Genomic DNA, 12,822 nt, shown 5'->3' on the forward strand with positions numbered 1-12,822 from the left:
GACCCGGCGGGGGCGGGGTCTCTCGCGCGCGCGGCCCTGGGAGGCATTTCCCGGCATGCCGTGCGGCCCGCACCCTCGGCCTGTCCGGCTCGTCCGGCCGCCCCGCCCCGGCCCACCCCGTCTGCCCGGCGGCGCGCGCATGGAGGCCGGCTGAGGAGCGCCGCCGCCTCGCTCGGTACGCCGTGGCCTGGCCGGGCGGGCGGGCGGGCGGGGACTCGTCGCGCCTGGAAGGCGCGTGCGGGAGGGCGCGAGCTGCAGGTGGGGACTACGGAGACCGACCAGGGGCACGCATTTCACCGGGTCAGGCTGACGCTGGACGGTGTAGATTTTCTTGGGATCGCGAGTCCCAGAAACAACCCGGACGCTCAGAAGCGCACTGCTGGCTTTGGGACGTCAAGAGCTTCTTTAGAAGTGAGCTCGTCTCCAAGCTCCCGTGCTCCTCCAGGGGAGGAGCTGCAGGTTCGCTAGTCTGACGAGACTCTGCGGTCCCCGGGCTTCCCTCTCTTGCCTCTCTAAGAAGGCTCGTCTTGCGGTGGCCGTGGTACTTTGGGCAGGATGCCAGGCTCTGGCAGAGTGGACGGCTCCAGGAGCCTGCAGGCCCCTACAGGGCATCTGTCTCCAGGTGAACAGAAACTAGGTCCCGGGAGGACTGGCTAAGGCTTCTTCACCTCCGGTGTGTTTCCTCTTCCGGCCCTCAGCTCGGCCACACTTGGGTAAAATATGTCTTGCTGCAGCAGGTTTTCTTGGGTCCGGTAGTGCCCAGGCTTCAGAAACGAACAAGAGGCGGCCAGGGCTTTTAAGCACCCTGTTACTTCTTTCTTTCTTGGTTCTCTGAGTAGGCAATAAAGGCTGTCTAGATAGTCCACCTGGTCGTGGTCGTCTGAGAAGCAGGTTTTCAGAGATCGACGAGTAGGATGGGTGTGTCAGTTCAGGGTGATGACGGGGTTTTGTGGATCGGGAAATTTAACAAACGTCTGTTTCTCGGACTTTTAGAGACTGCGAGTCCAAGGACGAATGCTAATCTTTTTGGGTTGCTGATTGACAGCTGCCCGGCTCCTAGAGACCCCTTCTCATTGTGTTCTTGCGGCTGCTTAGTGTGTCTTATAAGGACACAAGTCCCATCATGGAATCTTCCTTATGGCCTCATCTGAATCCAGTCACCCCTTCAAACCTCTGCCTATTGATGTCATTGCTTTGAGGCGCAGGTTTTCAGTGTATGATTTCGGTAAGAGGATACATTTAGTTTGTATTAATAGGACCCGGGCTGGGCAGGTAGGGAGCCTGTCTGAAATGGCTCTGCATTCAATGCAGAACCTCTGGTTAGTCTGAGCTAGTATGCCAGCGCACTGTCTCCCTGTGAGCCCTGACATGTATCGGCCTTTCCTACCCTTTGAGCCAGCGTTTTTACTCTTAAAGCCATAGACGGCTGTGAATTTTCAAAAATCTAAGCCTAGCTCCCCTCGAAATGTAGCAGATGCTAAAAGGTCGGGTGTTTTGGCATATAGAAGCATCTTGCCTGGTTGGTAGCAGGCCTGGAACAGCATCTCCCACAGTCCTGCTCAGCCAGGAGTGCTGGTTGGAGGCCCGCTTGACCAGCTCTCTGACTTTACCCTGTAAAAGTTTCCAGTGTGGTGTTGACCAGGAATAGGTCTGGAGACTGCTAACTACTGGGGATTTATGAAGAGATTTGTTCCCAGGGGAGGTTGGACAGTGGGAGGTCACTTCTTATGGCTTGAGCATGTCTGGAAAGCACACATGGCAAGCATAGTGCAGGATGTTTGGTGAGTATGAAAGTGGGGTCTGTCTCGGTTGCTCAGTCAGAAATAATGAGCAGAGAGAGGAGGTATTAGTATCCTAATAATATTGCATCTGAGAGGCAGGAAACCAAAGGATTGGAAAATGTGTGGATTTGATAGTGGCAGGGACTCAGAATCACGGGCTTCTGGCCAGAGGTGGGGAAAGCTGTCAGTGGCCTTCTTGCCTGACGTGCCCTCCCTTCTGGCACTGCTCGGGAGCCACAAGGGGCCCTGGTGCTGTGTTTGGGTGTCAGAGCTTGGCTCTTGACCAGCCTGTGGGCTCCTCCACCTACCACACGATTGGAGGTGACTGGAGGTGAAATCAGCCCTGCTGTGGACCAGCCAGAGACTCTCACAGCTATCTTGAGTCAGTATTCCAGCTTTGGTGGCCTCCATAGGCCTCAAAGGCTCAGAGGCAACCCCCTAGGCAAGCTTTGAAGGGTAGATCTACCAAGCTAACTGGAAACCTGCAATTGCCCCACCTCTTAAAGGGCAGGGCAGGCAGAGATGATGTGGTCCTTTCCCATTTGCTGCTGCTCTGGCTGGCCCTCCCACTTATGCAAGATGTTTTAAGTTTTCATTTCTTGCCTCAGCAGCCTGGTGCTGCTGCTAGGACTACTGGTTTGCTTCCATATGTTCAGCCAGACCGCGGTGATCATCTCCTTCACTCTTGGTCGCTGTTTGGGCTACACTCCCCACCCCTGCCTGGGGTTCCACGGAGTGAGAGGGACAGTCCCTACACTGTCCTGGAAGGCAAATTCTCCCAAGCTGGCCCAGCACATCTCTCTGTTCCTGTTTCTCTGAAGTTTTTTATTCTGTTAATGAAAAGAGAGCCCTGTGGTGAAACTATGAGCAGATGCTATGGGGTCTAGTGTAGTCCTGGCTATACCCAGGCCCTGAGCCAGCAATGACTGTTCCCAGATGTGCTAACCTTTATATAAAATGTCCAGGGTGCATTTTAGGATAGGCTTCAGACTAGGGAGAAGGGGGACCCCAGGGCAAAGCAGTATGATAAGCTCTGCTTGCCCCTAGAACAGCCAGAAGCTCCTTAAGGCCAGGAGCACATGGTTTCAGAGGCTGTCTCAGGGTCTCTGCTGCCCTCTACTTTGTAACCCTTGCTGGCCCTGCTCCAGTTCCTCTTATGGAAGGCTAATAGTGCTTAGGATTTCCTGCCCTCATTTTAATATTGACCACAGCATTAAAGGTTTGATTACACCCAGAGCGACCCCTGAATCACATTTATCAGCAGGACTAGAGGAAACTGTAGGTGAGGGACTGAAAGTTCCAAGAAGTGTGCAGATAAAAGTGGTAGGTCAGAGTGAGCCCAAAAAGTCCCCAGGGTCTGTGGGGACCGTTGTCATCTTACTGTACCCCCATTCTGACCCAACTCTTTCCAGGGCACATTTCCCTCAGTACTCAGTCACACCAAAGCAGAATCACCCTTTCTTGCTGTAGCTGAAGGAAAACTAGAATTCTAAACATTAAACATTAAAAACATTACAAAACCCAGGAGGTAAGAACATGTACTGCTCTTTTGGGAGTGAGGGGGCAGTGTTTCTCTGTGTAGCTCTAGCTGTCCTGGAACTCGCCTTGTAGACCAGACTGGCCTTAAACTCAGAGATCCACCTGCCTCTGCCTCCTGAGTGCTGGGGTTAAAGGTGTGCACCACTGTTCCCCATAAGTACAGCTTAGAAGAGCTGTTGTTTGGTATCTGGTGGGTACTGTACCCATGTGCACAAAACACACAGGCACACAAATATACATATTTGGTAATAATAAAAATTCTTTTTTTTTTTTTTTTTGGTTTTTCGAGACAGGGTTTCCCTGTAGTTTCTAGAGCCTGTCCTGGAACTAGCTCTTGTAGACCAGGCTGGCCTCGAACTCAGAGATCCGCCTGCCTCTGCCTCCCGAGTGCTGGGATTAAAGGCGTGCGCCACCACCGCCCGGCCTGATAATAAAAATTCTTAAGATCATTACTGTGCCCAGGGTCAGGTTTTTCTAATAGGTTTGTCATTTTTAAAGGCTTTCTCCAGCCAGGACCATTGTGTCTGCTAAGTGTTTCTGTCCTGAGTGCTCAGATCCTGTGGATGTTTACATATTTAGATTCACACACACACTTTGTTAAACCAACATATATAAAACAAATATGTTTATAAGTAACATGTACATTATGATTGATGATTTTATTTTGTTTGAGGAAATAGCGTCTATAATTCATGAAACCCACCAGCATGGAATTGAAATACCTTTCCATGTTTTTACTAAGACTATATAGTTGGGAGGGGTGACTGGAGAGATGGCTCAGCAGATAAAGAGTACCCTACTGCCCTTGCAGAGGACCTGAATCCGGTTCTCAACACTTATATCAGGTACCTCACAACCACCTGTAACTCCAGCTCCAGATTAATCTGTCCCTTCTGTCCCCCACTGGCATCCAAACCCATGTGCACACACAGGCACACCTACAAAGACATATATATATATATATATATATATATATATATATATATATAGCTGCCTAGTCGGCAGCATCTGACCACTGGCAGATACATGAAGTCTGTTGACCTTGCTGGGCCATAGTTTGGAGCTGCCTTTGTCCCCTTTGGACAATGTGTTACTCTTCTCTCTGTGCCATCTGGCACTCTGGGCCCCCAACCCTGGGGCTCCCAGTGACACAGTAAGGAACCACAATGCCATGTACTGGTTACCAGGATACTACCCCTTGTCAAGTTTCTAATGCAGTTTCTTCCATGTTAGGTTTCTTTGTCTTTTAAACTGGAAAAATTATCTTGGCTCCTCAGGATGCTGTCTTCTTGCTTAGTCTTCCATCTGGCTCATAGCCAAATGGTTGTGGCCATCGTTATAAAAAGAATGGAGGGTTTCCTTGAAGTGGCTTTCTCTAAAGGCTCTGGGGTTCCCAGCATGGGGATAGCAGCCACAGCACTGTGGAGTTAGTACAAATCCTCAGAGAGATGCACAGCTTCACTATGTTTGCACCTGTTGTGGGTTGAAGCCTCTGTGTGCCAGGGACTTCCCCTACACGGAGCCATCCATACGTTGCTCAAGGAGGCTGCTGGCCACTCACCAGTCTGGCACATCCCAGAAGAACCCTAGACTTCAAATAGCATGGACCCAGTCCTTTTGTCACAGTGATCCCTGATCCTGCCTCTGGGGCCCCGAGTAAGAACTGTGTCTGTATTCCTCAGGCATCCTGCATCAATCCGGAAGCTGCTGTCCTGTCATGGAGGGAGAGGAGAAGCCAGCTCAAGAGGTAAGAAGCTGGGGGCTGATGGAGCATCTCCCTAAACAACCCTTTTCCCTAGTCCAGCAGCATCTTTTGGTGCTGCTCACAGTAGGGTGAGGGTCCTGTTGCAGCTATCTTGGGTCCCTTTAGCTGCTTCTCTGCAGAAACCTAACTTAATATAACTAGTGTTTTTAGAGTCCAGCCAGAAGTACCTCCATGGGTTAGACCTGAGGCAATGGCCTGAAATGTGCCTGACCCGTGCGATGGGGCCCAGGTATTTGAACACTTACTTGAACTCTCCCTCTGCAGGCTGATATGGAACCCGTGGTAACATCAGGGGCCTCGGAATCAGTGCCAAGGGTGCTTTCCGGAGACCCTCAAAACATCTGTATGTTTCCCTTCAGGACTTGGTATAGACACAGTGCTGGGTCCCAGGGAGGGAATGGGACTATCAATGGCCTGCCCAGCTGTGGGGAGGGAGTAAAAGCAGCAGGAACCCCTCACTGCACTCAGGTGCTCTGAAATATCCTAAAATTGGCTGCCAACTTATACCTGCACAGAGCCTCTGCTTCCCCTGAGTCCAGTCATATTCGTGACTGAGACAGTTCCAGGGCACATGGTCACCTCCCCTTCCCCATCCACAGCACTCTCCTACCACAGTTTGGGTCTAATTGAGGGTGAGTAGAGAACTCCTGCCCAGGCCCCTAGATAGCACTCTGCTTACAGGTGGCTTGTCTGGTCATCTGGGTAAGCTGGTACTGCCTGCCAGAGATGATTTGCCCAATGGGAGTCAGTTCTCACTGAGGGCCTGGAAAGGGTCTATAGCCGGTGTACAGGCGACTGTGCCCTGGCGTCAGGCCGTAGCCCACATGGCCTTTGCTGTTGTTGCAGCTGACGTGGACGCCTTCAACTTGCTCCTGGAGATGAAACTGAAGCGGCGGCGTGAGCGGCCCAACCTTCCACGTACTGTGACCCAGCTGGTGGCCGAGGATGGGAGCAGGGTGTACGTGGTGGGCACTGCTCACTTCAGTGATGACAGCAAGCGGGATGTAGTGAAGGTGAGCACTTGCCCTTTTAGCTCTGCACCCCAGGGACTTGGGCCAGGGCAACCAGACAAGAACTGTGCAGCAGGCGTTTCTAGCTCCGGAGTCCCCGGGAATGATAAGTAGTGTTTCCTGCTGCACAGCTCAAGCCTTATGCTTCTTCATTTTTAACAAGGAAAGCTGTCTCACAGCTTTCTTTGTTTGTTTTTTCTCTAGAATTTGTCACTGAAGCCACACAGGCTGTTAGCACTGGCTGTTCTTGGGTGTGGGGTTCCTTGTCAGGTGTGGAACTACTAAGAGGATGGGTCTATTGGAGTGTGGCCCTTGCTTTACAGACTATCCGGGAGGTGCAGCCTGATGTGGTAGTTGTGGAACTCTGTCAGTACCGTGTGTCCATGCTGAAGATGGATGAGAAAACACTGCTACGAGAGGCCAAGGAGGTCAGCCTGGAGAAGCTGCAACAGGCTGTCAGGCAGGTGCGCACACCAGCATCCCGTGAACTCTGGGTGCCAGGTCTACATAGAGACCTGAAGCTGCCGCCCTTCTCTGTAGAGCCCAGAGTCTCCTTTGAATCGATAACAGGCAGATTCCTCACTGGGCCAACCTCCTGGTCATTGCAGTAGTACCCTGGCGACAAGCCTACTCACCCAGAGGAGGATAGAGGCTGGAAGAGGAGATGGATAAGGCTCCTTCACAAGGCAGGGACCTGTTTCGCTAAGCTTCAGTGGTGGGTCTGAGCATTGTCTGGCCCAGCACATTGCTGTATGACCCTTGTCTTCCACGTTGCCCCAGCCCTGCAGGGTTAAGAGAAGCAATACCTAGTAGCACATCCTTGTGAGCTTGGTTTTCAGAGGGCGCCAGCATGTCCTGCCCCAGCTGCAGCGCACCTCCTCTTACTTGAAGGAAACAAGTGTTAAGTCTCAAGTGAGTGTCCCCAGACATCCTGAGCACTTTTCACCCTGGAGCCTCCCAGACGAGGGCTGTCACCATAAACCTTTACTGGATACCCTGTTAAAGAAGTTACCATGAAGTCAGTGTGGGGGTTTGTTTGTTTGTTTGTTTTTGTTTTATTTTGTTTTGGTTTTTGTTTTTTGTTTTGGTTTGGTTTTGAGACAGGTTGGTTTCTCTGTGGCTTTTGGAGTCTGTTCTAGAACTTGCTCTGTAGACCAGGCTGGCCTCGAGCTCTCAGAGATCCGCCTGCCTCTGCCTCCTGAGTGCTGGGATTAAAGGCATGTGCCACCACTGCCCGACCAGGTGTGGTTTTAATACCAGTCGTGTCTTGTCCCTGTACCCAACCCCCATGCACCCTCCTTATAACAGAGGGTTCCATACTCCACTAGAAGAAGAGCCGTACAACTGTCTGGGCCCATCTGTGAGGGCCTAGGTAAAGGTCAACAAAGTGGGGAGGCTGGTACCTGCTGTCCCTTGTCCCCTCAAGGCGTCTCATGTGGCACTTAGTCTTCCCAGCAATAGTGTGTGATAGCATACACAGGTGGTGCCACCAGGAGGCTACTGTCCTGGTGTCCAGTTTCTATTGTGGGTTGGCCTTATGGGCACTCTGACCCCATCAGCTCTAGTTCCTCCAGTAGTCAGTTGGTACTCCCTGACCCATGACCCCAGGATGTGCATGGTGGCAACAGCTTTAATCTCAGCACTTGGGAGGCAGGTGGATTTCTGTGAGTTCAAGGCTAGCCTGTCTCCAAAGCAAGTTCCAGGCCAGCCAGGGCTACATTCTAAAAAACAGACAAGCCAGGTGGTGGTGGCACATGCCTTTAATCCCAGCACTTGGGAGACAGAGGGGATCTCTGTGAGTTTGAGGCCAGCCTGGGCTACAGAGTGAGTTCCAGGACTAGATCCATAGCTATTGAGAAACCCTGTCATGAAAAACTTAAAAAAAAAAAAAAAAAAAAAAAAAAATCCTTCCACCTAAATCTCATAGCTTAGACTTTGTAGTCTGTCCCCCAGGCCAGATAGGTAAGGACACTCCTGTAGGATTAATTATCACCAGGTTACAGTGCACTCTCCTGAATCAAGAAAGATACAGAGTAGACAGTCTATGCAGCAGCTCACGGGGTGACCTTTCCTAAAGAAAGGCCACCTGTCTCAGCCATGCAGTGGGGAATCTCAGCATACTGACCCACCTCAGGGCCCAGCCAACCTGGCCAGACCAGAGGCAGCCAGTGTCACCATGAATGCTAGGCATTCATGTTGCCCTCCTCAGATGGAGATGGCAAATACTGAGGCTCCCTGTAGGTGCTGGACTCCAGCCTGTTTGCTCAGGACCAACTTGTGCCTCAGACACCTGGTCAGGTAATCTTAACATCTTAACATCTTCGACCATCATATAAATTTTTTTTTTTTTTTTGGTCAGGGAAAACACATTTGATTGATTCTTGAAGCCAAGATGACCTGCTGTTGTCTGAGCCTCCTCATGAGCCAGGGTGGCCTGTCCCTGGCTACTAGAAGGGGCCTAGCTTGAGGACGCGCTGCTGTCTTTATACTGCTTTGCCTTGCTCACTGTGTGCACCATAGCTGACACGGTTCCTCTTCCTACAGAATGGGCTCATGTCTGGACTCATGCAGATGCTGCTGCTGAAGGTGTCGGCCCACATCACTGAGCAGTTAGGCATGGCCCCTGGTGGCGAGTTCAGGGAAGCCTTCAAGGAGGTGGGTGCTAGGCTTAGGGGATTTGTGGATGCCTCGGTGGGGGCTGGTGGCAGCTACCTATGGCGTTACAAGTCCTAACATCCAGCATCCACCTCAGGCCAGCAAGGTACCATTCTGCAAATTCCACTTGGGTGACCGGCCCATCCCAGTCACCTTTAAGAGGGCCATTGCTGCACTCTCCTTCTGGCAGAAGGTCAAGCTGGCCTGGGGCCTGTGCTTCCTGTCGGACCCAATCAGGTAGGACAGCCTCCTGGCCTGTTCCTGGCACAGTCCACACCTGCTGTGGTCCCTGCCCTGAGTCAGCAACACAAGACGTCCCATGCCTCCATCCCCACAGTCTGCCAGCAAATCCTTGTTCGTCCCCCGACCTCATGCCCTCTGCCCTCAGCAAAGATGACGTAGAGCGCTGCAAGCAGAAGGACCTGTTGGAGCAGATGATGGCAGAGATGATTGGGGAGTTTCCTGACTTGCACCGAACCATTGTCTCAGAGCGTGATATCTATTTGACTTATATGCTGCGGCAGGCTGCACAGCGCCTTGAGCTTCCCCGCGCCTCTGATGGTAATGGACGGGCCAGGGTGGGAACTTCCCAAGATAATAGCTCTGTGCCTCCCACTGACTTTTGCCCTCCCTCGACAGCTGAGCCCAGGAAGTGCGTCCCATCTGTGGTTGTGGGTGTCGTTGGCATGGGTCATGTGCCTGGCATTGAGAAGAACTGGAGTACTGACCTCAACATCCAGGAGATCATGACGTGAGTGCCCTCCCCATCTCACCCAGCAGTCTCTGCAGCTGCACGTGGTGGTGACCCATACATGTTCCAGCCAGGCCTACCACACCTCTCCCTCCCACAGAGTTCCCCCTCCGTCCATCTCTGGCAGAGTGTCCCGGGTGGCTGTGAAGGCTGCCTTCTTTGGCCTGCTGGGCTACAGTCTTTACTGGATGGGCCGTCGAACCATGAGCGTGGTCCTGTCACTGCCTGCTGCGCAGTTCTGCCTTCAGAGGGTGAGCGAGACCTGGCCAGGCCGGTAGGAGGACCATACAAAGAAGAGACCACACCCCGGGGCTCTACTCCTCTGCATCACATCTGGTGCTCCCAAGGAGCTGGCACCACCTGTCCGGGGTCCCTGGGTGCAGATGCATCCAAGCCACCCCCTATGGGGGCTTAGGCCAGGCTTACCCTACCTTCCCCATGCCTAGCCCTCCCAAATAAAGAATATTTAATTGTCTGAGCTCAGGCTTCCCAGCAGCCCCACATACACAATGTAGGGGCCACCCATGGGTGTCAGGGCTGTCCACAGTGTCAGGACCCAGTGCCCTAACTCCAAAAGGGCCAGAAGCTGAGGGGAGGCACTGAGGTGCCCCACACCTAACCCCAGGGTGGGCCTGGCAAGTAGTTGCTCTACCTACCTCACTGTGCCTTGTGCTCTGGCCGGCAGGAGCATCTGGCCCCGAGTGCATCTCACTGTGGGTTTGGGGCTGGCCAATTTGGGGAGCTGGGTGTCCATGCAGCTCCTTCCTATGGGTGTGTAAGGCCTTTGGCTGGCCTGGACATGCATGTGGCATTGCCAGCTGCATCTCTGCCTGCAGAGAGTCTGTGGTTTGGTTTTTGATTTTTAATATCAAAAAAGTTTTTACTCAGGTAATTTTGACGTCAAAGAAAAAACAAACTGAAGCAAATATCAGGAAATACAAGCCTTAAATCCAACGAGGACAAAGAAGTCTTTTTATTTGTATTTGTGTGCCCCAAGTGGGGAGTGTATGTCAGAGAGTCAGCTTGGGTGTCCAGGTCAGCCTCTGCTAGACTCCAGTACAGCTCAGTGTGGCATGGGGCTGCCTCAGGTATCAGCCTGCTTCTCTGGCTGCCCTTGGTGCTAGGAGGGGCTTGACCTGATTCCTGTGCATTAGGTGGGATGCCCAAACTGCACTGTGGACAGTAGTGGACCCACTATGGGCCACAAACCTAGGACCATGGTTGGCTTGTGCACACCCAGCCATTCATGTATACAGGTGTGGCTCCTGGCATACTGCACAGCCTAGCAAGACCAAGACCACTCTGATTATCCTTGTGCTGACTGCCAAATAATATGAAACACTGAGCTGGGCAGGGGATACAGGGCTGGTTGGGCTGTGTACTTCTGTCTCACACTTGTGGATTCATTCCCTAGAAAGAGAAATAAATTTTAATTTTGGAAGTTCCCGTTTTGTGAAGTGTATGGAAATGGGACTCAGGTGATGGGGACTGGCTTCCTCTTTTGTCATCTGCCCCCAGGTCTGCAGGATGCTTAGAGGTACTCCTGCATCCCAGAGTACATACTATCCACCTCAGCAAAGTATACAGGCTGCTGCTCACTAGTGCCTAGCAAGGTTATCTGTGTGCCAGCCAAGTGCATGTATTCAGCACCTGTATACCCTCTGGTCCATGCTTCAGGACTGCCTCGCAAACATGGGAGAGGGGATACATCATTTCTTGGCTAGAGCAAGGTAGACCCTGAAGGTAGCCAGTGAAGTCCATGTTAGTGGCAGCAGCAACAACACAGATCCTCTGGCCAGGGCTGAGGTACTAAAGCCTATTGTCACAGAAAAAAGTCTACATACACAGCATCCGCCTCCAGTGTAGAAGGGAGGGGAAATTCACTAGTGTAATCACACACTCTGCTCCAGGAGCAGAGCTAGGTTCATTGTAGTTTTAGAAGCCCACTGTGGCCTCAAGAAAAGTTCCAGATGTGAATTCTCAGTGGCTGAAATGAAGTAACACAGCCAGGAAGGAGTGTGTGCATTTGTCCGTGCTCAAAGTCTTATGTGTGAGGCTAATAGTTTTCCCTGAGCACTGGATGCTGTCTACCTCCCATCATCAAGGTTCATACCACCTAGATTGCAGTTGACAGACACAAAATGGGGAGAAAAGGAAATGTGATCACTTCAGAGAGAAGTTCTGTATGTGGTAAGCTCAGACTCCTGCCCTGACCCAATACCCAATCTCTGCTTCAGCCTTGCCCTAGTATAATTGTTGACTCAAATTATCCCTATAGTAAGTCTTAGGTGACCAGCTCCCCGCTCTCCCACAAATCCCACAGAAACACCAGCAAGATTTCTGGCCCTTCTCCGGTCAAACAAATGAGAAAAAAATGTCCTAATGGAAGGGCACTGCATATTCTACATTATAAGAATACATTTATTGTAGAAAGGAATCTACATTGATATGTGCTCTGAATTAAGCAGGGACGTTATCCAAACATCTGACTCAGGACAAATAAAAGACTCAGGCCCTTGCTTGCAGACCCTCCCCCTGCTCACAGAGGGGATGATGGAGAAGGAAGCACCAACACCATAAGTCTGAAACAATATTGACGTCCTGAGCAGAGGGGCAAGACTCAAGTTTGGAATGACTGACTGCCTTTGTATGTATCTACATAATCTGCTGGCTAAAGATTATTTTTATTTTTTTATTTTTTTTGGTTTTTCGAGACAGGGTTTCCCTGTAGTTTCTAGAGCCTGTCCTGGAACTAGCTCTTGTAGACCAGGCTGGCCTCGAACTCAGAGATCCGCCTGCCTCTGCCTCCCGAGTGCTGGGATTGAAGGCGTGCGCCACCACCGCCCGGCCCCTGGCTAAAGATTAAATGAAAGCTGCATCTTTAGGATGTTAAACTACTGTCCGAGATTGTTGGCTCTCTGAATAAAGCAGCTCAAAAGATTCAATTTCTGGTTTTATGCGTGTGATGGACAGAACCGCCCAAGCCCAAAGCACCCAGTGGTGCTGGGGATGACCTTGGCTTCCCATCAGTTAGAGGAGCCCCTGGTGGTCTTTTAGGGACGTCACTCAGCCTGTAAGTCCACTTGGAGTGTTCCAGGCTTTCACACGTCACCAGGGTGGGAGCTTCGGAGCTCTACTGGTCAGGTACACTGATGTCAGAGTCTAGAGAGCGCCTCGGGCCCACTGGCATCTGCAACTTATCGAAGCCCGGAAGTGGACAAAAGAGAGACAACCAATCAGAGTCACGCCTTCTGGGCGTGCCCCCCGCCAAACCACAGAATTGGGCGGTGAAAAACTTCCGGTCGTGGCCGAGCCGAGCTT

At 51.7% G+C, this 12,822-nt stretch overlaps 1 protein-coding gene across 5 annotated transcripts; it reads left to right on the plus strand.

Annotated features, from left to right (window-relative positions):
- The first annotated feature begins 52 nt into the window (after positions 1–52).
- On the plus strand, positions 53–10,942 carry Trabd (TraB domain containing). Of its 5 annotated transcripts, none has more exons than XM_038342436.2 (10): positions 53–175; positions 5,003–5,067; positions 5,350–5,428; positions 5,932–6,098; positions 6,419–6,559; positions 8,640–8,750; positions 8,848–8,987; positions 9,139–9,311; positions 9,390–9,501; positions 9,602–10,942. In XM_038342436.2, the coding sequence occupies exons 2-10, from the start codon at positions 5,038–5,040 to the stop codon at positions 9,777–9,779; spliced, it is 1,131 nt and encodes a 376-aa protein (XP_038198364.1). In that variant the 5' UTR covers positions 53–175; positions 5,003–5,037; the 3' UTR covers positions 9,780–10,942. The 5 variants fall into 5 exon arrangements, with proteins under 5 accessions (XP_038198364.1, XP_038198360.1, XP_038198361.1 ...); XM_038342432.2 differs by lacking the exon at positions 53–175 and adding an exon at positions 336–411; XM_038342433.2 differs by lacking the exon at positions 53–175 and adding an exon at positions 443–459.
- The last annotated feature ends 1,880 nt before the right edge of the window (positions 10,943–12,822 follow it).

Source organism: Arvicola amphibius, chromosome 9 (assembly GCF_903992535.2).
Source record: "Arvicola amphibius chromosome 9, mArvAmp1.2, whole genome shotgun sequence".
Classification (NCBI taxonomy): Eukaryota; Metazoa; Chordata; class Mammalia; order Rodentia; family Cricetidae; genus Arvicola; species Arvicola amphibius.